Source organism: Geotrypetes seraphini, chromosome 12, assembly GCF_902459505.1.
Source record: "Geotrypetes seraphini chromosome 12, aGeoSer1.1, whole genome shotgun sequence".
In the NCBI taxonomy this organism is placed as follows: Eukaryota; Metazoa; Chordata; class Amphibia; order Gymnophiona; family Dermophiidae; genus Geotrypetes; species Geotrypetes seraphini.
The window spans coordinates 15,569,497-15,597,279 of NC_047095.1; the positions used below are offsets into that span (position 1 = coordinate 15,569,497).

At 44.8% G+C, this 27,783-nt stretch overlaps 1 protein-coding gene across 6 annotated transcripts in view; it reads right to left on the minus strand.

Annotated features, from left to right (window-relative positions):
* The window catches only part of AGL (amylo-alpha-1, 6-glucosidase, 4-alpha-glucanotransferase), a 161,033-nt gene that overhangs the window by 43,463 nt on the left and 89,787 nt on the right, over positions 1-27,783 (minus strand). For all 6 annotated transcript variants that reach the window (XM_033916342.1, XM_033916343.1, XM_033916340.1 and 3 more), the window contains exons 14-21: positions 23,732-23,895; positions 22,035-22,136; positions 13,055-13,210; positions 11,805-11,955; positions 6,462-6,586; positions 6,268-6,380; positions 4,752-4,886; positions 1,960-2,090 (exon numbers count right to left, since the gene is read on the minus strand). In XM_033916342.1, coding sequence (XP_033772233.1) covers positions 1,960-2,090; positions 4,752-4,886; positions 6,268-6,380; positions 6,462-6,586; positions 11,805-11,955; positions 13,055-13,210; positions 22,035-22,136; positions 23,732-23,895 — 1,077 coding nt within the window. The remainder of the gene's footprint in view (positions 1-1,959; positions 2,091-4,751; positions 4,887-6,267; positions 6,381-6,461; positions 6,587-11,804; positions 11,956-13,054; positions 13,211-22,034; positions 22,137-23,731; positions 23,896-27,783) is intronic.

A 27,783-nucleotide genomic window follows, 5' to 3' on the forward strand; every position in this document is an offset into this window, starting at 1 on the left:
GAAATTTCCATTTTACTTCTGTTGCATTATTTACCAAAACACCCCCACTAATCTGAATAATTTGGGTTTAAATGCCTTGAGGTCCTGGTAATCTGAACTGCAATATTCATTACACAGAGGAGCAGATTTACTAAGGTCACTTTTACACTTTTGGAGTTTCTCTCATTTTGTTCCCATAGCAATTGAGGTCAATAAAGCAAGCAATATAGCTATGTCAGTACTGCCACTGCTTTGTCATTACTTGACAAGGCCTGTCTCTCCACCAGCCAAACTGTTAAATGATGAAATACTCTATGGGTTCCTGGGACCGGGGGCTCTGACAGCCGTGCCCCCCATTCATAGAGCAGCCTGATGAGACAAATTATGGAACAAAACTGCTCGTACATATAAAAAAATGATACCGTCTGAATTACCTTAAACACGTCCCATGATTATAAGCAAGTGCATTTTTCTATTTTTCGATTCTTTACCTTTTATGCTAGACTCAATTGGCTCCCTAATTAATTTATTACTAAGATTCTGTACAGTACAGCTTATTAAGAATTTTTGGGCCGTGACTCAATGGTTGTGGCTACACTGACATCCATGATCCCACCATCCATGATCCCACATGCCTACCGCCTGCTCAGGTCACAACCCCAAGAGCAATGTGTATGACCCCATCTGGGATCACAACTCCCAGTTTAGGAAGCCCTGCTGTACAGCTTTTGTTTCTCTTACTACGACAAATAGAAATGACTTGGATACACTCAAAAGCGAACAGAAGGTAAAATCCCTGCCTTGAGCAAAGGTGGCTTATATATGAGTGTGTAGCTCTGCCAAATCAGAGCTGTATGAGAGGTATGTACAGTTTTATGGCAGAGGTTGTCAGCACTTGCAGAGGGAATGGCATAGCCCAATACATACAACTGCTAAGAGAACTTTCAAGCTCTCTTCCCATGGCTGAACAATCTTGGGAAATGAAGAATAAAATCCACACATTTATGCTGAGACTCTTTAGCTTGGACTCCAGAAAGTAATTTTTAAGACGATCTGTAGTGATGCTTTATACATGCACAAATGACCTGTTACAGAACTACCCACTGAATATATGGGTGACTTTATGTGCCACCAGCCTCTATATGTGTAAGTTTATCTGCAATCTAAAAAGGCACTCCCAAAAGCAGGGCTATGGACCAGTAAACAAAGCACCATGCTGAAAGAACATGCAACAGTGTTTTGCATGGCCACAGAAAAACCCCACCTGCTTATCTAGATGGCTGTTTTTTGTGCCACTATATGATGTTTTTAAACCAGCAGAAAATTGGTCTCTCTTAACACTGTTAGTTTTATATTGATTTTACCCTGTTGTCAACTGCAGCAGCATCATATCACAGCATTTTGTAGGTATATAAAACCATAAATCCTACACAATATCTTAACATTCTTCCCTAGTGAAGCACAAAGCTTCAATAACACCGCTCAAAAATCTCAGACCTTGCTAACCTGATAACTCTAATCCAGTGTCTCACATACTTTTTTTTTTTAGCCATGGAACACTAACTCGGAGCTGCTTCTAGAGGGCCTCCAAGAATGCGCGAACGTCGATAGATGATGTTACACTCAAGTGTGTGATGTCATCATGTCAACGTCTGCGCATGCTCAGAGGCCTTCCTGATATGTCCCTGAGCTCGGGGTCTTTCCAAAGCCCAGACAAAATGTCGGGATTTGGACACCCTTCCATCTGGTAACCCTAAAATTCCAGTACACTGGAGGTCAGAGAGGTGGAGAGGCACCGTCAGTGACAGATTCGTCTATAGATTTGTATATCTCTCACGGCACACCCAGAATCTTGCCGCAGCACACAGTTTGCGACACACTGAACTAATCCAAACGGCTTCGCTGAAAAGTCATGTACCAACTTGCACCCATTCTCACAGAGACGCACGATTTGAGGCAAGAATGCCTGAGCCCTCCGACCTTGAAGTCCTGCATATTTAAGGGGTGTCCAGTTTGGTATGTTGTAACACCCTCCACCATCCTCTTGCTCCTCAGCATCACAGCGGTACAGCACCTGATTTAGGTCAGCTAACGTCAGCTTAGATGCAATGCTGGGGAAAAAAATAAGCCCCAAATCAGTACAATTACAAACAACTTTTAGGGATTAATTTTATAAACTTTTTTTTCTGTACATAAAATGCAGAAATTGTAACAGGGTACTATCCAGGAAAGGAATAGAAGCTCATACGTTGCATCTTTCATATTAAGGCAGTTTATGCATGTATGTGTCTTTATACCATTACCCTGAGAAAAGAGGTGCACAAATTACACATGCAAGGCAGATGCAACTATGCAGATATACATGCCACCGTGTGTTTGCACATATGCATCCTTTACCAACTGATTATAATAAATTAGATTGCATTGAAGTAATTTTATAAGGGAATATCTTGTTTTAAGATGGCAAAGTTAACACCCACCGAAGCACTATTTTATAAAAATGCCATAGGTACCCACATGTCTTTATAAAATACCTAAGTAAATAACAAAAATTATGCCTACACTGCAGATGCAGACGTTTATACCTGCCTGAGAATGGGTGTAAATGCTTTCACCTAGAATATTTAAGTATGTGCACAAATAAATATATTTTATATTCTATGCAAACTTGTAAACTCTGCCCATGTTCTGCACAAACCTCTGTACATGCCTACTGGCAAAGCATGCAGTGGCTGGATTTCTGAAACAGGCCATAAACGCACTACAATAACTTTAAAAAGTAGTCCCACTGTGGTTTGTTGTTCTGTGCAAGTGTTTCAATAACCACAAATTTAAAAAAAAAAAAAAAAATTAGCCCCACTATGATCACTACTAGCAGCCCACCCACTGTTACCCCTAATTAAAATTACTCTTAGAGGGCAATTTTATATTGCCTGCAAATATACAAAAGCTGAAGACATCTTTACTAGAAGACCAAGTTTCAAAGAGAAAATAAGCCTATACTTTCATTCTGAAAACTGTTAAAGAAAAGACACACAAAATACTGCTGTGAGATTTATATTTAGGGCCAGAGAGTATGACAGAACGATGCCACTGTTGATGAAAATTCACTGGTTACCTGGTTAAAATATCTTGCATAATTTTTAACTCTTTATGTGGGTATAACTTCATATTGTTTTGTAAACGCTTTAGAAATCTGTGCTTCTAGAAGTCATGAGAACTTAAGAATAGCCTTACTGGGTCAGACCAATGGTCCTTCAAGCCCATTATCCCATCTTCACGATGGCCAATCCAGGTCACAAGTACCTGGCAAAAATTCAATTAGTAGCAACATTCCAGTTAGAAGGAGGAATTACCTTTTACTCATATTCCCATCAATTACAGGAATTAGATTCATTTAAAAAAAATTTTTTTCTATAAAACTAATAATATGTAGAAATAAAAAAGAACATACAACAAAACAGATAGAATCCAAGTGATACCTTTTTTTTAATCTATAAAACAGAAAACTAAGGTAAGAAAAATTGTATAATCAAAAGATTCCAAGATACTCTTCAATTAATATAAAGGGCCTGTTTTACAAAGCAGCACTAGCGGCTGCAGCGTGGTAACGGCCCCGAAGCCCATAAAGATTTAAAGGGCTTCGGGGCGGCAGCTGCTAGCGTGGCTTTGTATAACAGGCCCAAACTGTACCTAATAAATATAGCAATTTGCTATGAGAATCCAAGAAGGAAAACAAGGAAAAATCACAAACAAAAGAAACTCAATTTAAAAGGAAAACTATCTGTGCCATTGCTTAAATATAACAAGCACTAACCCTTCAACTAGCATTTATTCCACTTCTCCGATCAAATCATTTTAGGTGTTTCCCTCAGATACAGGAAATTAGATTCAAATGCATTTTCAATTCTGCCTTTAAGGGCTCCTTTTACGAAGGCGTGTTAGGGCCTTAACGCGTGGAATAGTGCGCGCTAAAATGCCGCTACCGTCTCCTCTTGAGCAGGTGGTAGTTTTTCAGCTAGCGCGCACTATCGCACGCTAATGCGATGCGTGCACTAAAAATGCGATGCGTGCACTAAAAATGCTAGCGCACCTTTGTAAAAAGAACCCTAAGTTTCAAGTAGTTAAAATGTGAAATTGGCTTCCTTTGAATATTAGGCCATGGAGGCGGAGGATGTTTATCTTTGCTAAATATTATTGTATTGAATAATTCTATTCTTATTGGGTACATTGCTGGTGCTTTTTTTTTTTTTTTTTTTTTAACAATACTGTATACATAAAATGTGAAATTCCTAATGACTGTAGTAATTCTTTATTTGCTCAGAACTTACCCATCCCACCTTTTATGAAGCCGCATTAGGCTTTTAGCTCCAAAGTTCATAGAATTCCTATGAGCATCGGAGCTATTACCACCGCAGCTGGTGATAAAAAAAGCTTAATGTGGCTTCAAAAAAGGGGAGTTAATTATAAAAGAATAGGAACCTAATAAAAGCAGCGAATAGAAAGAATTTGCACTTGCATCTAGTATTTCTTATCCTACCGAAGCCTTAGCCCTGTCTTCAGGAAAGCCTTCACTCAAAGCAGACTTTTACCCATGCATGAAGTAGGTCAGTTTCAAAGAATCCATTTCCATGGGTAAATCACTCTGTTTTAACAAGTGAAAATGGTTTTGAAAACTGCCCCCTTTGCTATCAAATATTAAAGCACAATCAGCTTATTTACCTCAATTAACTTATTTTATTTTTTAAGACACAAATGCAATTCTTACTTACGAAGCAAACGGCATTTTAAGAATAGGGAATGCATTGTCATCAGGTAAACTGCCAGACGTAAAATGAGGTGTGAATTGGACCAGGTGACTACGGAGTATTCCAACAGCTTCCTGGGCCTTTGGGTCAAGGCTAACTCTGTCAATGACAAAGCATTAACCATATCAAACTTGTGAGAACAAAAAGGAATTCTGTGAAAAACATGTTTTTATCAATATAATAAAACCGTAGGCGGCGCATGCGTACTCTTATCGGCGTGCTTCCATGATCCGTAGGTCCGTGGCCACCAAGAGTGCAGCATGCCCCGCGCTTACTACGGCCCCACGCGCAGCTGAGAAATTTTAGAACGCAGCACTCCCTGCTCTCCTGCAATGCCATTTTCGGCACGGCGGTTTCCCCAGATAGGGGAAACCGAACAGCTCACTCCCGGCTCATGGTTTTTAGAGGAAAAAGAAGGGCATGGAGCAGGCAGGAAAGGGGGCTGTTTTGGTGGGAGGGTTGTGCTGAGTGCAATCAGCAATCATGGAGGGGGAAACAGAAAGGGGCCATGGAACAGGTAGGCATTGCAGAATAGGGGGAGAGGGAAAGGGGCTGCTTTGGGGGTAGGGGTGTGCTGGGGCAGACAGCAATCAGGTGGGGGAGGAACAGAAGGGGGCCACGGAGCAGGTAGGCATTGCAGAACAGGGGGAGAGGGAAAGGGGGCTGTTTTGGCAAGCAGGGGGGCCAGGGAGACAGACAGAAAGAAAGACGGACAGACAGAGGACCAGGGAGACACACAGACACAAAGAATGACAGACAGACAGTGTCCAAGGAGAGAGAGACAAATAAAAAAAAACAAAAACATACAGACATCTACTCTGGGCGGCGGGAGGAAGGCAGTACGGAGTGCTGCTGGAAGTGGCTGCTGGGAGAAGGGCTTCGAGCCGCAGAAGACTGTCCACAAAGGCCCTGCGGAGAGTTGCGCCAACCTCTCCTTCCTCACCGATGCTGAAGAAGTTGCAGGCCCCGCTCCCTCTCGCGCTCTGAGCACTCACGATTGGCTGAAGGGTGTCGTGCCGATGCTGCAGGTACAGGGGGATGCTTTTGTTGGAGAGGTTTGCTGGGGGCCAGACAGCTTTGCTCAGGGGTGGGGAGGGGGAAGACAGAAGGGGGCCATGGAGAGACAGTCAGGGAGAGGGGAAGGGGTATGCTGGGGGCAGACAACTTTGCTCTGGGGGGGGCGGGGCAATGAAACAAGGACACAGACACAAAGATTGACACACAGGGGGCCAGTGAGACAGACAGAAAGGAAGACATTCAGGCAGCGTCCAAGGAGAGACAGCCAGCATCTAAGGAGAGACAGCCAGTGTCCAAGGAGAGAAAAACAAATAAACAAAGACAGGCAGACAGCAGTCAAGGGGAGAGAGAGAAAGAAAGAAAGACAGACACACACATCTATTCTAGCACCCGTTAATCTAACGGGCTTAAACACTAGTTTAATCATAACACTCATCTAACCAGGAAACCAAAATTCTTGTACCTGAATATAATCACACTTCCTGGAGTCAAATTTTCAAATTCTATTTCCTGGACATACTCATTCGGGCCTTTTGTGGCGATTCCAACCTGCTTCACAATTTTGCTCTCTTTCAGCTTGTAAAAGAAAAGATTTGGAAATGTAAAGAAACTTCTCTCTGTCTTTTCAGAGACTTTTATTAACAGGAACTCTTTTACCTGTATGTGTTCCCTGATCTCCACAGTATACTCTGGCAATCCATTGATAGAATTCTCATCTTTTGCATAGGGTGCGACTTTCCTCTCCACAGTTCTGGCCTCTAGCACTACTTCCTCAATTTTACCTGCATGAGGAAATTGTGGGAAAAAAACAACCATCACTGTATTTTCGCATATTATTACATCAGTTATAGCAATGTCACAACTCAAAAAACAGTTAATATTTTGTTATAAGGGTGTTATTCTACCTTTAACTTAATACTTAGGGCTCCTTTTACGAAGCCACGTTAGTGGTTTTAGCACACGCGGCTAGAACTAACGCCAGCTCAATGCTGGCGTTAGCGTCTAGCGCGGCCAGCAGTTTAACACGCGCTCAAATGCACATTAAATCACTAACACTGCTTCGTAAAAGGAGCCCTTAGTAACATAGTAAATGATGGAAGATAAAGACCTGAATGGTCCATCCAGTCTGCCCAACCATACATTCTCCAAAAATTATTTAGTTTAAATGGTTCTTTTTCTTAGATATTTATGGGCCAGAAACCTAGAGCCCTGCCCGGTAGTGTGCTTAGGTTCCATTTACTGGAGACTCCATCAAAGCTCACTAAAGCCCATCTTAACCATCCCAGCCATTGAAGCCCTCCCCAGCCCGTCCTCAACTGAATGTCCATATACGGGACATTCCAGCCTGTCCAGTACTGGCCTTATTTCCTTCAATGTATACCAATTATTTTCTGATTACAGATCCTCTGTGTTCATCCCACGCTTGTTTGAACTGTCACCATTTTCTTCTCCACCACCTCCCTGGGGAGTGCAAGAGCATTCCACACATCATCCACCCTCTCCGTAAAGAAGAATTTCCTAACATTACTCTTGAATCTACCACCCCTCAACCTCAAAATGATGCCCTCTGGTTTTTACCATTTTCCTTCCTCTGGAATAGATTTTGTTCTACGTTAATACCCTTCAAATATTTGAATGTCTGAATCATATCTCCTTTGTCCCACCTTTACTCTAGGGAGGCTCATTTTCAAAGCACTTAGGACTAGATGCACTAAAGTCAGCAATCACCGCGAAACCTGTTTTCACAGCTTTAGCATAAGAACATAAAAACATAAGAAATATCGCTGCTGGGTCAGACCAGTGGTCCATCGTGCCCAGCAGTCTGCTCATGCGGCGGCGCTTACCTTACCCTTACCAATACCCTAACTGAGACTAGCCTTACTTGCGTACATTCTGGTCCAGCAGGAACTTGTCTAACCTTGTCTTTGAATCCCTGGAGGGTGTTTTCTCCTATAACAGCCTCAGGAAGAGCGTATCAGTTTTCTACTACTCTCTGGTTGAAGAAGAACTTTCTTACGCTTGTATGGAATCTATCCCCTTTTAACTTTAGAGAGTGCCCTCTCGTTGTCTCTACCTTGGAGAGGGTGAACAACCTGTCCTTATCTACTAGTCTAATCCCTTCATTATCTTGAATGTTTCGATCATGTCCCCTCTCAGTCTCCTCTTTTCAAGGGAGAAGAGGCCCAGTTTCTCTAATCTCTCACTGTACAGCAACTCCTCCAGCCCCTTAACCATTTTAGTCGCTCTTCTCTGGACCCTTTCGAGTAGTACTGTGTCCTTTTTCATGTACGGCGACCAGTGCTGTTTGCAGTATTCCAGGTGAGGGTGTATCATGGCCCGGTACAGAGGCATGATAACCTCCGATCTGTTTGTGATCCCCTTCTTAATCATTCCTAGCATTCTGTTCGCCCTTTTTGCCGCCGCCATGCATTGTGCGGATGGCTTCATTGACTTGATGACTCGTACTCCCAAGTCTCTTTCCTGGGGGGTCTCTCCAAGTACTGCACTGGACATCCTGTATTCGTGTATAAGATTTTTGTTACCGACATGCATCACCTTACACTTATCCACGTTAAACTAAACTAAACTAAACTAAACTAATCCTTAGGTTTGTATACCGCGCCATCTCCACAAGCGTAGAGCTCGGCACGGTTTACAGGGTTAGATTGAAAAGGAGCTACAATGAAGGGTTATAGGAAAGGAGCTAGGAAGATAAAGAGGGACAGGGTACCAAAGAGCAAGCGGGAGGTGTTAGATTTCTGAAAAGAGCCAAGTTTTCAGGTGTTTGCGGAAGGATTGAAGGGAGCTTGAAATTCTGAGCGGGGGGTGTGAGGTTGTTCCAGAGTTCTGTGGTTCTAAAGGGGAGGGATGTTCCTAGTTTTCCTACGCGGGATATACCTTTTGCAGAGGGGAATGATAGTTTCATTTTTTGGGAGGATCTAGTGGAATTAGGGTTAGAAGAGTTCCAGAAGAGTGGGATAACGGGAGGGAGGATGCCATGTAGGATCTTGAAAGCTAAACAGGCACATTTAAAGAGGACTCTGAAGTGAACTGGGAGCCAGTAAAGTTTGGACAAGAGTGGGGAGACGTGGTCGAACTTGCCTTTAGCGAAAATAAGCTTGGCCGCGGCATTCTGGATTAGCTGAAGTCTATGGAGTTTTTTTTTAGTTAGGCTTAAATAGATGGAGTTGCAATAATCCAGTCTAGAGAGGATGGTGGATTGAACAAGGACGACGAAATGAGAATGATGAAAGTACGATCTCACTTCCTCAGCATATGAAGACTAAAGAAGCATTTTTTTACCAAGAAGTTGAGGTGGTCATTGAAGGAGAGAGAGGAGTCTATGATGATGCCAAGGACTTTGCTTGAAAACTCAAGCTGAAAAGTAGAGCCGGAAGATAATGGGATGTCATTTGTCATGTCGCGGCCCATTTCTCGAGCGTGTTTATGTCACGTTGCAGGTATTCGCAATCCTCCTGCGTCTTCACTACTCTGAATAACTTTGTATCGTCTGCAAATTTAATCACCTCACTCATCGTACCAATTTCCAGGTTGTTTATAAATATGTTGAAGAGCACAGGTCCAAGCACCTAACCCTGCGGCACTCCACTTGTGATGCTTTTCCAGTCCGAGTATTGTCCATTTACCCCCACTCTCTGTTTCCTATCTGCCAGCCAGTTTTTAATCTACGTGAGTATTACACCCTTGATTCCAAGGCTCGCAATTTTTCGAAATAGTCGTTCTTGCAGGACCTTGTCGAACGCCTTCTGAAAATCCGTGGACTTCAGTTTACTGTGAAGTAACATGGCAATCGTGGCTGATGAAAAGCCCTGGCCCATCAAGGTTGCATGCTCAAGAGCCATGCTGCAAGACCAAAGCGGTCCGGATCCTGCAGCATGATTGGCCCATGTGTGCCATGGACAGCGCCACAAGGTGCCTCTCTGCCCACCAAAAGAGCAACTGAGCCTCCACGCTCAAAGAGGGACTCTGTGTCCCCCTTTACGATCGACATAAGCCACCACTGTGGTATTGTCTGAGAACATTCATACAGCTCGATGACGGAGACGATCCTGAATGGCCAGCTGAATAGCCTGCAGTTTCAGGCAATTATCACTTGCGCTCCAAGGGCATCCACCGGCCCTGTACCGGGACAGACATGTACACTGTTCCCCAGCCCTTGAGACTTACATCTGTCAACAGAATAACCCAATCTGTGATCTGGAGTGGGAGGCCCCTGAACAGAAGAGGGAACACAACCACCACTCAAGACTGTTGCGTGCCACTGCCGACCAAGGCAGGGGCACAAGTAATGGGTCCCACTGTGGATTCCAGCGCTACAGCAGAGTCTCCTGTAGCAGACGCAGCTTGGCTCTTGCCCATGGGACCACATCAATTGTCCCCACCATGGTCCCCCAAGACCTGGAGATACTTCCATGCCGTTGGGGTCGGAGTGGCCAGGAAGGTTTTACTAACCCGATGCACAAAGTGATTCACCGTGCGTTTATCCCCTAGATCGCCTATTTTCCGATCCGGCCATGCAAATTATCTAAAACCGCATGCAAAGTAGCCAAGCGATTGATGCACTAACATCGCTTGGCCATTCCCTCCCGCCCCCCAAAAAAGGGGGCTTTAGCGATTAGAAAAACTGACAGGTCTAGGCAGCACTGGGAATCTCCCCCCTCCCCAAAGAGAGAAAATTGGCAAGAGGAATGTCCACTCCCTCCTGCCACTAGATGCTCCCCTGAACCCTCCTCCCCGAATCCCCCTCCGTACCTTTGTTAAATGTTGGGAGCTGGAGGAAAGCATGGTCCCTTCAGCTCCTAGTCCTGCCCGTCGAAAATGGCAGGCCTTTTCCTCTCTGGTGCACCATGTGATGCACGGGAGGAGCCCTAAGGCCCTGACTGGCTCAGATGCCTAAGGCCCTTCCCAAAGAGCCAATCAGGTTCTTAGCGCTCCTTCCTCTGTATCCCCTCCTCCCCATGCAACACATGGTGCACTGGAGAGGAGAATGCCCGTCATTTTTGACGTGTGGCACTCGAAACTGAAGGTACAGGTGGAGAGGGTTGGGGAATGGGGGGCTAAGGGAGCATCCAGTGGCAGGAAGGAGAGGGCATCCCTCCTGCCATTTTTGCTGCTGTGGGGGGTGGGGGCTTTTTTCTTTTTTTTTAATGGGGCAGATTGTGCGTGTGTAACACACGCACAACATCTGTGCCATTAAAAAAAAGAAGCCCTAACAGCAGTGACAGGAGGCTGCTTCTCCTGTCACTGCTATTAGGGCTCTGTGCATGTGTCAATCACTCACTGAGCGACTGATCTATCGGGTTTGAATGCAAATGATTTGACCTCCATGCAAATCATTTGCATGAAAACATCTCTCGGCCAGAGAATCGGCCAACAGCGATCCAGTCGGTATCTTTAGTGCATCCAGGTCTTAGACAAACAAAGTACCACAGAAACCTATGGTACTTTGTGCGTTTAAATACTGAGCCCCAGGATCTAATCTACTAAAAGGCTTTTTCCATTTTGTTTTGTACTTACTAAGTTGTGTTAGTGTGTGCTAAAAGATATGTTAAACAGCTAATAGCATGGTGCTGAACTAACAGTGCATCATGTTAACTATAAGTGCACATTAATTGCCACATTAAACAGTTAAAGTGGAAAATGCCACTTTGGGACTCGGAATGGGTAGAAATGGAGCCTTATAGTTTAAGGTGGATAACTGCAACAATCATTACTGTGCATAAACTCTTAGCACAGCTGTTAATGGAGAGAAGTGTGGCTAACTGCATTCCATCTTATCAGCTGTGTAATTAACAGCAAAGGTGCATCTGTGCATTATTTTTGGCTATTACTACAAAACCTTAGCGCAGCTTAACGAAAAGGACCTTCTGTGTCTACCCAAAAATATGCTTAGGACAAATTTTGTTTAATTTGAATTTTTGTGTAAAATGACAGTGAAAGTTCAATTAACCAATTCAAGAAAATACAGAACTGAAGTACCTGGGATGCACATTTGAGGTACTTCCTTGCTAAAAAATGAGGTTTTGGGATCCCGGAATGCCGTACGGGATACAGCCACAACAGACTGGTGGGTATGGGGGCAATGTCTGGTCACAGCAACAATATCCTCATCCACCTGATCCACGTACACCTGATTGGTGAGAAGAGAAAATCATGTGTGGGGAAGCATTCTCAGGCTGGGCCTAGGTGGGGGGTCCAAAAACATAGCAGTCAAGTTTTTAAACAACACCAGTTGAAGCATTTACAAATATACTCAAATATTTTGTGCCAGCTGATATCTGGAAGTAGAGGTAGTGGGCAGCATTATCCAATGGTATCCATGCAGCAATATGGGCAACTTAGGACTAGAGAGTTGCGCGGGGACAGAAATCCCACCCATCTCTGCTCGTCCCCATCAGGATCCTCTCCGTCCCCACCTGTCCCCGCCATGATCCTCTCCGTCCCCACCGTCCCCGTCAGGATCCTCTCCGTCCCCACCCATCCCCCGCAAGGAATTACCTCCATCCCCGCCCATCCCCATAAAAAGCAGCAATTACTTCTGACAGGATCATCAATTCCACAGTTTCTTTTGCTGTTTTCCTTGTGGAATCTCTTTGGTGGAACCCTTTCTTTGTTTTCTGTTCAGGTAATTAACTTACAAACCCCCTCTTTTACTAAGGTTGATGTGTCCATTATATTATATGGATGAACTCTTCTTCCAAAGCCTTCCATCCCCGTGGGAGTCCCTTTGGCTAGAGGGGGGTCCCTGTGGGAGTTCCGTGGGCCAGAAGGGGGTCCCCATGGGAGTCCCGTGGATTATGGGGGGATTCCCACGGGATCCGCGGGATTCCTGCGATCCCCGTTCCCGTGCAGACCTCTACTTAGGACAGCATTTTTGCTGAATATTGCTAGCATCTGGATAAATTCTGGTTCCAGTCTCAGACCACTCCTGTGCTATCCGGATAGTGACGGGGTGATCTGTAGTAATTTCGCAGGCATTATCCACATAATGTCCCTGAATAAACAGATATGGTATTAGTAAGCAGGACTTTTAATGGGTAATGGGTTAAGAGCCACTGAAAATTGGGCCAATTATTTTAACCCAGTTAAAGGATGAGGATGTAGGCTTATCAATAAGGAACAATGATTAGAGTGGCAACTGCTTCCTTCAGAAACGCCCATCAGAGTACAAGACCATAGCTGAGCACCCATTATGATTCCGAGCAAGTACCTTCTGTTATTTAGTCTACCTGGATAAAACCTTTTGCTCCCAGTTCTTGGTGCAGTCTGTTTATGGCCTGCTTTCCTGCTATAATTCCGCTCTGCAGATTTACTTCTCCATGACTTGAAGATGTTGCTTTTGGATTCCACTTAGTATAAAACCTCTCTTCAGAAACTACTGAAATCTGATCAAAATGGAAAAAAAAAAAATCAGGCGAGATTCTTTCTGCAAAGTCAGTCAAAATAAAAAATAAAACAAAATGGCATATAAAGAAAATCAACCTAACAGAACAAAGGGAAAGACAGCATGAATTCAACTGCGCATCTATATAGTCATAAAATCCCTCCAAAAATGAGTCCAGTTCTCTTTACAAACAGTTCTGTCCTTTCTTGTGCAATTCCAAAACAAAAATGTATAAAGTAGATATAAATCTGAGCCCTAGACTCCAATAACACACACTACAAATGACATGGTATCTTTTTGACCCATCAAAACAGGACGTTTTCTTCAAATATATTTAAATGGTGAAAAAAACGCCCTCAGTGTGTGGGTGTAAGTTCTGAAAAACTACTCGACTGATAGATAGGCCAGCTGCACATCATCGGGGCACTCACGTGTGCATATTTGTGCCAAACAATCAATAAAGTGACAAGTGTTCACATCAACAGCCTAGTGGGGTATTATATGCCATGTGATACATTTTTGATTCTGGCACCCTGTTGATGTGAACACTTGTCACTTTATTGATTGTTTGGCACAAATATGCACACGTGTGCGCTCTGATGATGGTGTGCGGCTGGCCTATCTAGTGTTGCCAGCTCTGCTTCACTGTGAGCATAAGAACTACTCAGTCGAGTAGTTCTTCAGAGCTTACAACTAGAGAATGACACGGTGGCTGTTACTTGCGGCTAGCCCTGTGGCACGGTGAATGGTCTCATCCCCACAGTTAAGGGAGTGAGCGTCACGGTCCAGCAGCCCCCTCTCTCCCGCCGGCCAGCCGTGCATTTCCCTCCCTCCCTTCCCTTCTCTTCGTGGCAATTTCTATAAGGCTATGTGTTGTATTGCAGCCGGAGCTTTGAAGTCACGTCACGTGTGGCTGCTGGAAAAGTCTCCTCTGATGCAACTTCCTGTTTCCGGTTGCATCAGAGGAGACTTTTTCAGCAGCCAATGAGACGCAACTTCAAGGCTTCGGCTGCAATAAAACGCATAGCCTTATAGAAATCACCACGAAGAGAAGGTAAGGGGAAGGGAGGGAGGGAGATGCAGGCCAGCTGGCGAGAGGGAGCTGCTGGGCCGCATGAAGGGTGCTGGGGGAGGATGGAGAGAAGAAGACGCTGAAGCAGCCTGAAGGGAACTGGGGAAGAAAAAGAGGGAAGAAGACACTGGGAAATGGGGAAGAGAGAGTAGGGAGAAGACACTGGGAAATGGGGATGAGAGAGTGGGGAGAAGACGCTGGGAAATGGGGACGAGAGAGTGGGGAGAAGACGCTGGGAAATGGGGACGAGAGAGTGGGGAGAAGACGGTGGGAAATGGGGATGAGAGAGTGGGGAGAAGACGCTGGGAAATGGGGACGATAGAGTGGGGAGAAGACGCTGGGAAATGGGGAAGAGAGAGTGGGGAGAAGACGCTGGGAAATGGGGAAGAGAGAGTGGGGAGAAGAAGCTGGGAAATGGGGAAAAGAGAGTGGAGAGAAGATGCTGGGAAATGGGGAATTGAGAGTGGGGAGAATATGCTGGGAAGGAGGCTAGATTAAGAATATTTGAATCGCTATCCCCTTTTGACTCTTCCCTATTAATCTCCCTTGCCTTTTCTCCTTACATCCCCACCTCCCTTCCCCAATCCCATCCACTTTGGTTAACTCCTTCTACTTAAAGAACAATCTTCTCTCTAGGTTTGCAGTGACGGGGACCAAGCTTGCGGGGACTGAAAGGTGACAGGGACTAAGCCCACGGGGACGGGACGGGGGCGAGCTCGCGGGAACGGGGACAAATGTTTTCCCCACACTGAGGGCGCTCTTAACTATTTTTGAAAAAACGTTTCTACATTTAATTTTAAGGAGCCAGGATCCTCACATGACATGTAACACCTTAGGCAAGCCCTTCCCTTAGTTATTGTGTCTTTTAAGTATTGAGTAACCCTTGGGGCTTTTTTGTCACCATCAAAACAGGAAGCAATGATTTGTAAGAGTCCAGTTCCAACAAACATCCCTGAACATTTTTTTCTCTGAAAGTTACAAAAACGCAGAGTAAAAAGAATCAGGTCAAGTAAACTTAAAATCTTAAGCAAAAACACACCTACCCACTAGGTTTGATTCGTACCCGCCCCCAACTATTTTTTGGATGATATGTGGAAATAACCAACTAACTAATAAATAGCAAGCATTAGATGGAAACATTTGATTTTTTTTTTTTTTTTTAAGGCAGAGATGTGTAGGGGAAACTTTCATTTTGTTTTTGCCAGTTTTCATGTTGGTCATTTTCATTCTGTCTTAGTGCAAGTTAATACAAAATAATACACTAAAAGAATGAAAATGACCCAAATGAAAATGCACATTGTTAAAAAAATGACAACCATGCAACATGGACTTAGGAACAAATTAGTAGCAATGGCCATTTTAGGTGCTCCATTTACATCTTCTGTGCTGCTACAGCTATTCATCTGAATATGTATTACACATCTGTTTACCTCTGGCAGCCCTCAGACCCAAATGTATCTACTCCTATTTGGGCCCACAATCAAGAGCATGAATGCACACACCTGCAGAGTTTCCATAATCTAAAGGATTCTCTATTTTTTAATTTTTTTTTTAATCACGTACTTGTCCATTCCCTTTTTTCAGATAGTAAAAGCCACGTTGCATTTTGGTCTGTTTTTATCTTAAATTTCTAAAAGGAAGCTAATAGTAAATAAAGATTATTCTAGGCTGTGAACTACTAACATTCCCTTATACTCCTTTTGATTTATCCGAGTAAAATAGCAGCATAATGGTTAAAGCAGTAGGCTGAGAACAGAGAAAGCAAGACTCAAATCCCACTGCGATTCCACGTTATCATAGTAAGTCATTTAATTTTCTATTCTCTGAGGTACTGCTTAGATTATAAAACCTCTGGGGACAGGAAAATCCCAACTGTACTTGTGCTACTAGTGAAAAAGGCATGGGCTAAATCTAAAATCCATTCCCTTCCCCTAACAGATGCCTAAATTATCAAACACATCCCCCTTTCCTAGTTTACAGCTTTTCTCTGATTAGCTTTTCTTTTTGCTTGCATGTCTTCAAATGCGAGATCAACAGGCTTTTGTCGTAATGAATTAGAATGTTACACTTTCTTCATTGCTTACTGCAGAGTTAATTGAAATGGTAAGTGAAGTAACATAGTAACATAGATCACTGTTCTTCAACCGCTGGTCTGCGGACCGGTGTCGGTCCGCAGGAAATTTCTGCCGATCCACACAGGGTCGGCAAGATTGCTGCTGTTGCTAAAGCCGACAGCAAGTCTTCTTTCCGACGTCAATTCTGACATCGGAGAGGACGTTCTGGGCCAGCCAATTGCTGCCTGCTGGCCCAGAACGTCCTCTCCGACGTCAGAATTGACGTCAGAAAGAAGACTTCCTGTCGGCTTTAGCAGCAGCAGCAGGGCGGTAAGATAACAGCCGACCCGGGGAAAGGAAGGAGGGAGGCTTTTTTTTTTTTGCGCGGCAGGGAAGGAAGGAGGTTGGCAGGCAAGCAGGCTGGCTTTGGCCAGGGAGGGAGGGAGGCAGGCTGGCTTCTGAGGTGGGGGTGGGACAAAGTGTGGAAGGCACTGAGAGGGACATAGGAAGGAGGCACTAGGGGCACTAAAGACAGGGAGAAGCACTAAGGACATGAGAAGGAGGCACTGGGGGCACTAAGAACATGGGAAGGAGGCACTGGGGGCACTAAAGACATGGGAAGGAGGCACTGGGGGCACTAAAGACAGGAAGGGGCACTAAGGACATGAGAAGGAGGCACTGAGGGCACTAAGGACATAGGAAGGAAAGAGGGAGGGAATAGACAGGGACAATTCTTGGGCCTGAGTGCAGAAAGAAAGAAATGAAAGAAAGGATACACACACAGAAGGAAACGCAACCAGAGACTCATAAGAACATAAGAATTACCACTGCTGAGTCAGACCAGTGGTCCATCATGTCCAGCAGTCCGCTCACGCAGCAGCCCTCTGGTCTAAGACCAGCACCCTAACTGAGACTAGCCCTACCAGCGCACGTTCTTGTTCAACAGAAACTTGTCTAACTTTGTCTTGAATCCTTGGAGGGTGTTTTCCCCTATAACAGCCTCTGGAAGGGCGTTCCAGCTTTCTACCACTTTCTGGGTGAAGAACTTCCTTACGTTTGTACGGAATCTATCCCCTTTCAACTTTAGAGAGTGCCCTCTTGTTCTCCCTACCTTGGAGAGGGTGAACAACCTGTCCTTATCTACTAAGTCTATCCCCTTCAGTACCTTGAATGTTTCGATCATGTCCCCTCTCAATCTCCTCTGTTCGAGAGAGAAGAGGCCCAGTTTCTCTAATCTTTTGCTGCATGGCAGCTCCTCCAGCCCCTTAACCATCTTAGTCGCTCTTCTCTGGACCCTTTCGAGTAGTACCGTGTCCTTCTTCAGGTACGGCGACCAGTGCTGGACGCAGTACTCCAGGTGAGGGCGTACCATGGACCGGTACAGCGGCATGATAACATTCTCTGATCTGTTCATGATCCCCTTCTTTATCATTCCTAGCATTCTGTTTGCCCTTTTTGCTGCTGCTGCAAATTGTGTGGACGGCTTCATCGACTTGTCGATCAGAACTCCCAAGTCCCTTTCCTGGGAGGTCTCTCCAAGTACCGCCCCGGACATCCTGTATTCGGGCATGAGATTTTTGTTACCGACATGCATCACTTTACACTTATCCACGTTGAATCTCATCTGCCATGTCGATGCCCATTCCTCGAGCTTGATTATGTCACGTTGCAGATCTTCGTAATTCCCCTGCGTCTTTACTACTCTGAATAACTTCGTATCATCCGCAAATTTAATCACCTCGCTCGTCGTACCTATGTCCAGATCATTTATAAAGATGTTAAAGAGCACAGGTCCAAGCACCGAGCCCTGCGGCACCCCACTGGTGACGCTCTTCCAGTCCGAGTATTGTCCATTTACCCCCACTCTCTGTTTCCTATGCTCCAGCCAGTTTTTAATACACGTGAGTATTTCACCCTCAATTCCATGGCTTGCAATTTTCCGAAGTAGTCGTTCATGCGGAACCTTGTCGAACGCCTTCTGAAAATCCAGATATACAATGTCGACCGGATCGCCCTTGTCTATCTGCCTGTTTACTCCCTCAAAGAAGTGCAGCAAGTTCGTCATACACGATCTGCCTTTGCTAAAACCGTGCTGACTGGTCCTCATCAGCCCGTTTCCGTCAAGGTGATCAATGATGCTGTCCTTTATCAGTGACTCTACCATCTTTCCCGGTACAGAGGTCAGACTCACCGGTCTGTAGTTCCCCGGATCTCCCCTCGAACCTTTCTTGAAGATAGGTGTAACATTCGCTACCTTTCAGTCTTCCAGAATCTTTTCCGATTTGATCGACAGATTGGCTATTAGTTGAAGCAGTTCAGTTATGGTCCCTTTCAGTTCCTTGATGACCCTCGGATGGATGTCATCCGGTCCCGGGGCTTTATCACTCTTAAGCCTATCAATCTGTCTACATACCTCCTCTAGACTAACCGTCAATCCTGTCAGCTTTCCGTCTTCGTTTCCAGTATATAGCCTGATGGGTTCCGGTATGCTGTGTACATCTTCTTTGGTAAATACAGATGCAAAAAATGTGTTCAGTTTGTCAGCGATTGCTTTGTCCTTCTTTAGTGCTCCCTTTATTCCATGGTCATCCAACGGTCCCACCACTTCCTTTGCGGGTCGTTTCCCTTTAACATATCGAAAGAATGGCTTGAAGTTCTTCGCCTCCTTGGCTATTTTTTCCTCGTAGTCTCTTTTGGCCCCTTTTACTGCCTTATGGCACCTGCGTTGATGTTGTTTGTGCTTGTTCCAGTTTTCATCCGTTTTTGACCTTTTCCATTCCTTAAATGAAGTTTTCTTGTCTCTGATCGCTTCCTTCACCTCTACAGTGAGCCACGCTGGTTCTTTGTTCTCATGAAATCATCAGACATCAAAGATAGGAAAAATGATTTTATTTTCAATTTAGTGATCAAAACGTGTCAGTTTTGAGAATTTATATCTGCTATTTATATTTTGCACTATATTTGTCTATTTTTCTATAGTTAATGAGGTGACCGAGCTCGCAGAGATGGGGTAGAAACGGGGTTTTAAAATTTTAGTCCTAGTAGTTTGCCGGTCCACAAAATAATTCTTTTATTTCCGCCAGTCCACGGGTATAAAAAGGTTGAAAAACACTGACATAGATGACAGCAGATAAAGACCCGAATGGTCCATTCAGTCTGCCCAACCTGATTCAATTTAATTTTTTTAAATTTTTTCTTCTTAGCTATTTCTGGGCAAGAATCCAAAGCTCTACCCGGTACTGTGCTTGGGTTCCAACTGCCGAAATCTCAGTTAAAACCTACTCCATCCCTTCTAAACCCTCCCAGCCACTGAAGCCCTCTCCAGCCCATCCTCCCCCAAACGGACATATACAGGCACAGACCGTGCAAGTCTGCCCAGTACTGGTCTTCGTTCAATATTTAATATTATTTTCTGATTCTAGAAAAAAAAAAAAAGTGTAGAAAAAGTGTCTCCCTAATTCTATGAAGTTGCAAGTTTATGTTTAGACCCTCATTTTATAAATCCCATTTACATTTGATACATGCATAAATTGGCACTTTTATCTAAGTCTCCATTTTACAAAGCCTGGGATCAAACCCAAATGTGTAAAGATGGCAAGGGGCATGATTTGGTCTGGGCATGATTTGAGGTTGGGTTAATTCATTAACCTTTATATCCCATTTCAGGAGACTAAACGTCTATGTCCTAAAACAGTGTTTCTCAATACGCGGTACGTGTACCATTGGGGGTATGCAGGCTGCCTGTTGGGGTACATGGCCTGGCTGCCTCCCACCAAGGATTCCTGCCTGTCTACTGCTGAAGCCGTGGCCGCTGGGAATCTTTCCCTGCTTCCCTGTCTGCCCGTCCGTTGCACCATCCCCGAAGCCAACCCTGCCACCAAGTTTCCAAGTTTCCAAGTTTATTAGTTTTTAATATACCGACCATCAAACAAATGTCTGGCCTGTTAACAATAAAATTTAAAAAGGTAGATGAAAATAATAATAGGTTGTTTAAAAAAATTAAATAGAGTGAACATAGATGACAAAGACTAGACAAACTTGAAGGTGAGGGTAAGAGGGAAGGAGGGGGAAAAGTTACATAATTGAGAAGAAAGGAGAAAGTGGGGTGGGGATAAAACGTAAAGGGTAGGGGCGCTTTGTTGAGGTAAATAGTTGCTTGAAGAAAAGAGAAAATAATAAAAGAAAAGGAGAAAAAAAATGTAGGGGCAGTTACTGCGAAATTTGTTTTCCGGGTATAATAGAAGTCTTTTAGGGAGGGAATGAAGAGAAGTTTTTGGTCAGTTGACCTTAGAGTGCGAGGGGAACATTGTGGTATGAGAAGTTTATCGAGAAATGAGGGTTGGTGAGAGAGTTTTATTTTAAAGGAGAGTAAGATGATTTTATAAGTGATGCGGTGGGTGATAGGGAGCCAATGAGCCTCTTTTAAAAGAGGAGTGACATGCTCAAATTTGCCTATTTTGTAAATAAGTTTTATTGCTGTATTTTGTATTAATTGTAGACGTCAGATTTCTTTTTGGGGGAGACCATTGAGAAGAGAATTACAATAATCTAAATGAGAAATAACTAAGGAATGAATCAGAATATTAATTGAGTCGGTATCTAGGATAGAAGTTAGTGATCGAATGATGCGGAGTTTAAAGAAGCAGATTTTTACGACCGAACTAATGTGGTCATGGAAAGCAAGATCTCTATCAAAGATGATACCTAATAGTTTTATTTTAGTTTCCATTTGTATTGGAATAGATTTAATAGAAATTGTTCCCAATAAAGATTCGGATGTTTTGATTGGAAGTAGGAGCCCACGAGATTTATCGATATTGAGGAAGAGTTTGTTTGAGTAGAGCCAGTCGTTTATGGTGTCCAGTTTATTGTTTATATCTTTTATGTCTGAGATGTTTGAAGTATTGACTGGGTGGAGAAGTTGTATATCATCTGCATAGGCGAAGATAGTGAATCCTATAGATTGTGCCAGTGTGAGAAGAGGAGATAGAAAAATATTAAATAGTAATGGGGATAGAATTGAACCTTGTGGGACTCCGAAGGTTTGTGATATGGTTGAAGAAGTTTCATTTTTTACGTGGACTTTAGAGCTACGTTCGTGAAAGTAAGATATAAACCAAGAAAGAGCGGAACCTGTAATACTGCAGTCTTTTAGTCTGGTAATAAGAAGAGAGTGATCAATAGTGTCAAAGGCTGCAGACAGGTCGAGAGAAATTAGAATAACAGATTTTTGATGATCATGGTAGTATTGTATAGTTGAGATAAGACCTAATAGTGATAATTCTGTTGAATGTGAGGAGCGAAAGCCAGAGCCGACCCGCTCCATCCCCCCCCCTAGCAGTATCTCCACGTAGGGGAGAGAGCAGGAGCCAGAAGGTCTTGAGCATGAGCAGATGCTCAAGGCCCTGCCCAGCAGAGATCAGCGGCATGCGGCAGGCTCTTCTGGCACCGGCATGTCCTGTGTGCTGGTGGCAGATCACAGTAAGGGTTTGGGTGGGCAGGTGGGCGATGCCGGTTCTCGAGGGGAGGGGGGTGATGCTGGTTCTCAGGGGTGGGGGCTCGCAAATCGAGTCAACGCTCGGTTTGCGAGGCACGATTTGCAAGAGTGTTTTGCTTGTCTTGCAAAACACTCGCAAACCGAGGTTTGACTGTAGTTCCTTTAATACACACAAACAGACTCAAAATATACAGGTACTAACCTGATGTGGTACCAGCTCATCATAGCCTCGAGTACTTCCAGTGGCACAGCAAGCCATGGATACAATGGCTGAACTAGGAAGCGAATCATAGGCAGAACGATGCTAGAGGAGGGGAAAATGAGAACAAGTTCTAAGGGTTATTTTATTTATCAGCACACACAGTGAGAAAGAAAAAAACACAAACACACTCCAGTAGGCATATAAAGGGAGGAATTATTTTAGTTAGCCAGGTACTACTATTACTATTATTTCTATAGCGCTGCACAGAGTCACAAAGAATAAGAAAACAATCCCTGCTCGAAAGAGCAGGTAAAATGTGGATAGGGCTGAACAGGGCTCTTCAGCTGAGTGGATATAAATGCCCAAGTATTGCAGCACAGGAATTTTGTTTGGTTTTTATTTTATGTATCATATAAATAGGAGTGGTCTTAGAGACAAAGCAGGTGGGGAAAACTTCCCTTTGAAGACAGGCTTGCAAGCCTCGTGCAGGGTTTCAAAATTGTCCCTTATTCTAAACAGGAAATATAAAAAAAGACTTATAATTTCAAAGATGTTGTTTGTTTTTTTCAAGTTTCAAGTTTATTAAAAATTTCATAAAACAAAGGAAATACAATATACATAATGAAGAATTATAACTAAAGAAAAAAGAAGATGAGAAAAGGGAATAACAATCCCAATCTCACCTAATATTACCATGACCATAGTCCATAAATAAAAGAGAGAGAAACCATACACAATCAAGGGAAGTTGAAATAAGAAATATACAGCACGGTCGGGCAGCGCACGGCCAATAGGAAATTACAGAGTTCTGTTGAATTAATTAATTAAGCCTGGTTAGCGGATGTCATGGTTGGGTCTGGGGCTCTTAAGGCAACCTTACCTTCCAAAAAATATTGCAATCGATCTGGGTCATAAAAAATATATCTATTTGCCTGATAAGTAATGCAACATTTACAAGGAAAACGAAGTTGAAAAGTAACTCATAAACTTAAGACTGAATGATGATAAGTCAAAAATTTTCATCACCTTGACTTCATTCACTTTGAAATGTCAGGAAAAATGTCTATCTTGTGACCCTAGAATCCAACATTCTCAGTCCTGTAGAATAGACATGGAACTGCTTCTTTGTCTTGCAAAAAGACAAAAGTCACTCACAAAGTAGCCCTCGCTGAGATTTCAATTTCTGAAGATTCTAAAACTCTGGTGAGATCCAAGTCTCTGGACTGTAATATCGCTTTATCTTTTTCTTCTTTAAGTAGTACAATTTATGTAGTGGAGGCATATTAGTCTCAGAATATTTTGCTGGCCTACATAGTACGCGTCTCCCGCTGGCCTAGGGAGACGCGTACGGCCACCTAGATTCGTCTAAGGCTACTTCTGGGGCAAACCACGCCCACACCTAGCCTTAGATGAGGTTAGGTGGGCTTGCGGGCCTCCCTATGCTCCTGGAGGCTCCTCTAATGTAGGTGGCCTGCCTGGGGAGCTTTTTTTTTTTTTTTAGAAACATTCATCCCGATTAGCTGGTTAGACAGCAGTAGGACGTCTATTGCCTACAATCGGGACGTCGTTTACAGAATCAAGGCATTGCTTTATCATTTCTTTAATCCCAAATCACATGCAACAATGAGCCACAAAGAGCCTGTACAATGTATGGTAGACAATGTATGGTAGGATGGCATTTCTGATCATACTCTTACCAGAATTGGACTTTCATTGTCATGTGTTACATCCATGAACAGTGCATGTGCAATAGCTGGTACCAGAGGCCTCAGACTTGGTTGAACAAATGATCCAACAGGTTCTCCTCCAAAGCGATAAACCAATCGTCCCTCTTCATGACTGTTGTAGGCACTCATAGCCTCTGCAGTGCAAAATAACCAGAATTCATAAATAGTCAATGTTAATAAATCTTTGGGCAAGTGAATATAGTGTGAATTATTGCTCAAGCTACTGCCATTAAAATAGTCAAGTGTCTAGGAGTCCTGATGAAAGGTGATGTTATGTCTAGTATGTTATGTCTAGTGTGACACATGAGCCTGCCCTTAAAAACAAGGAACCAAAGGCAGGCGCCCTCACTTGCCACTACATTTATCTGTAAAACTTTGTAAATGTATGGAGAGATGACCATGTAGCTGCCCTATGTATCTCCTTGCGTGGAACTTCCTGAGTCTTTGTCCATAAAGAAGCTACACCTCTGGTAGAGTGGGCTCTCACCAAGACCAGAAGTTGTTTACCACAGTTAATGTATGCCAACAAAATTGCCATATGGATCCATCTAGAAATAGATGCCTTGGAAACTGGTCTGCTTTATTCTAGCCTGACTAGTTAGAACAAAAAGATGTCTGAGATGCGAAACTCATTGGTCTTTTCCAAATAGTGGAGCAAAGCTCTTCTAGTTTATCTTGCTTTGCCAAACCTGTAAACTGAAATGCGGGTAAATGAACCTCCTGGTTAACATGGAAGGCTGAAACAACCTTCGGCAGGAAAGACAAGACTGTGCACAGGGAAATAACCATTTTTGTGATCCTGAGAAATGGTTCTCTGCATGAGTGTGCTTGTTGAGATGGCTTGGGGAAATCCATTGCTTATTCCTAGGATATGCAGCATAAGATCTGTTTTACTATTTGGGATCTAGCTAGGTACTTGGGACCTGGGCTGATCACTGTTGGAAACAGGATACTGGGATTAAAGGACCTTCGGTCTATCCCAGTATGGCAATTCTTATGACCCTTCTCGCAGAAAAGCACAGTTACTTACCGTAACAGGTGTTATCCAGGGACAGCAGGCAGATATTCTTAACGTATGGGTGACGTCACCGACGGAGCCCCGGTACGGACCTTTTTAACTAGAAAGTTCTAGTTGGCCGCACCGCGCATGCGCGAGTGCCTTCCCGCCCGACGGAGGAGTGCGTGGTCTCCAGTTAGGATAAGCCAGCTAAGAAGCCAACCCGGGGAGGTGGGTGGGTCGTAAGAATATCTGCCTGCTGTCCCTGGATAACACCTGTTACGGTAAGTAACTGTGCTTTATCCCAGGACAAGCAGGCAGCATATTCTTAACGTATGGGTGACCTCTAAGCTAACAGAGAGGGAGGAGGGATGGTTGGCCATTAGGAAAATAAATTTTGTAACACAGATTGACCAAAGTGCCCATCCCGTCTGGAGAAGGCATCCAGACAGTAGTGAGTAGTGAATGTGTGAACTGAAGACCAAGTGGCCGCCTTGCAGATTTCCTCAATAGGCGTGGAACGGAGGAAAGCCACAGAAGCAGCCATAGCTCTGACTTTATGGGCCGTGACAGCTCCTTCCAGTGACAGGCCGGCCCGAGCATAACAGAACGCAATACAGGCAGCAAGCCAATTGGACAGCGTTCGTTTAGATACAGGGTGACCCAAACGGTTAGGATCGAAGGTCAGAAAGAGTTGAGGAGAGGAGCGGTGAGCCCTGGTACGGTCAAGGTAGTACGCCAGGGCACGCTTACAATCCAGCGTGTGAAGAGCCTGTTCCCCAGGATGAGAATGGGGTTTTGGGAAGAAGACAGGTAGCACGATGGACTGGTTGAGGTGAAAGGCTGAAACCACCTTAGGAAGGAATTTAGGATGGGTACGCAGAACCACCTTGTCATGGTGAAAAACAGTGAATGGTGGATCGGCGACCAGTGCATGTAGCTCACTAACCCTCCTGGCAGAGGTGATGGCAATGAGGAAAAGCACCTTCCATGTGAGAAGTTTGAGCGAGGTAGTAGCCAGAGGCTCAAATGGGGGTTTCATGAGGGCCGACAAAACCACATTGAGGTCCCAGACGACCGGGGGAGGCTGAAGAGGTGGTTTGATATTGAAGAGGCCTCTCATGAACCGGGAAACCAGAGGATGAGCCGTGAGGGGTTTTCCAAGGATAGGCTCGTGAAAAGCAGTGATGGCACTGAGGTGGACTCTGATCGAGGTAGACTTGAGACCAGCGTTAGACAGAGAGAGCAAATAGTCCAGTACAGTTTCCACCGCCAATGAGGTGGGATTGTGATGATGCAGGAGGCACCAAGAGGAGAATCGGGTCCATTTCTGATGGTAACATTGGAGTGTGGAGGGTTTCCTGGAGGCATCCAAAATGCGACGGACAGGCTGAGACAGGTTTTCTGGAGAGGTCAGCCCGAGAGAAACCAAGCTGTCAGGTGGAGGGAAGACAGATTGGGATGTAGTAGAGACTGATGTTGCTGCGTAAGCAGAGAAGGAAATACAGGAAGAGGAATTGGCTCCCTGGAGCTGAGTTGAAGTAGGAGGGAGAACCAGTGTTGCCTGGGCCACCGAGGGGCGATGAGAATCATGGTGGCTCTGTCCTTGCGGAGTTTGAACAGGGTCCGCAACATCAGAGGAAGTGGAGGGAAGGCATAGAGGAATCGATCCGTCCAGTCGAGTAGGAATGCATCCGGGGCCAGACGATGTGGAGAGAAGAGTCTGGAGCAGAACTGGGGCAGCTGATGGTTGTGAGGAGCTGCAAAGAGGTCCACCTGCGGAGTGCCCCAGCGAGCAAAGATGGAGTGGAGAGTGGGAGGATCCAGGGTCCACTCGTGAGGTTGAAGGATGCGGCTGAGCCGGTCGGCCAGGGAGTTCTGTTCGCCCTGGATATAGACCGCTTTGAGATAAAGATTGTGGGCTGTGGCCCAGGTCCAAATTCGGAGGGCCTCCTGACAAAGGAGACGAGATCCGGTGCCGCCTTGCTTGTTGATGTAGTACATGGCGACCTGGTTGTCCGTGCACAGGAGAAGAACCTGAGGATAGAGAAGGTGCTGGAAGGCCTTGAGAGCATAAAACATGGCTCTGAGTTCCAGGAAATTGATGTGATGTTGACGCTCCTGAGGGGTCCAGAGTCCCTGGGTGCGTAAATCCCCTATGTGAGCTCCCCATGCATAGGGGGAGGCATCTGTGGTGATGATCATGGAATGAGGGGGTGGATGAAAAAGGAGGCCCCTGGAAAGATTTGAGGAGGTCAACCACCATTGAAGAGATTGCTGAAGAGACGATGTCACAGAGATGGGATGAGAAAGAGGATCCCTGGTCTGTGACCATTGGTTGGCGAGAGTCCATTGCGGTATCCTCAGATGGAGTCGCGCCAGAGGAACTACATGGACTGTCGAGGCCATGTGACCCAGAAGAATCATCATCTGGCGAGCAGGGATGGATGGTTGGAGTAGCACCTGTCGACAGAGGCGGAGCAGTGTCCGGTGCCGGTCGGCAGGAAGGAACGCTCTCATGAAGTTGGTATCGAGAAGAGCTCCGATGAACTGAAGGCGCTGCGTGGGAAGCAGATGCGACTTGGGATAATTGATCTCGAACCCCAAGAGATGGAGGAAGGAGATGGTGTGGTGAGTTGATTGCAGCACAAGTGGAGAGGTTGTTGCTTTCACCAACCAATCGTCCAAGTAGGGGAACACTTGTAGGTTGTGGGACCTGAGACAGGCCGCTACCACAATCAGGCACTTGGTGAACACCCTGGGTGATGATGCGAGACCAAAGGGTAGCACTTTGTACTGATAGTGGTGATTCAGTATCTGGAATCGGAGGTAGCGACGTGAAGCCTGATGGATTGGGATGTGAGTGTAGGCCTCCTTGAGGTCCAGGGAACATAGCCAGTCGTGTTGAGACAGAAGAGGATAAAGTGTGGCAAGGGAGAGCATCCTGAACTTTTCCTTGACCAAACACTTGTTGAGGTTCCTGAGGTCGAGGATAGGACGAAGATCCCCTGTTTTCTTGGGTACT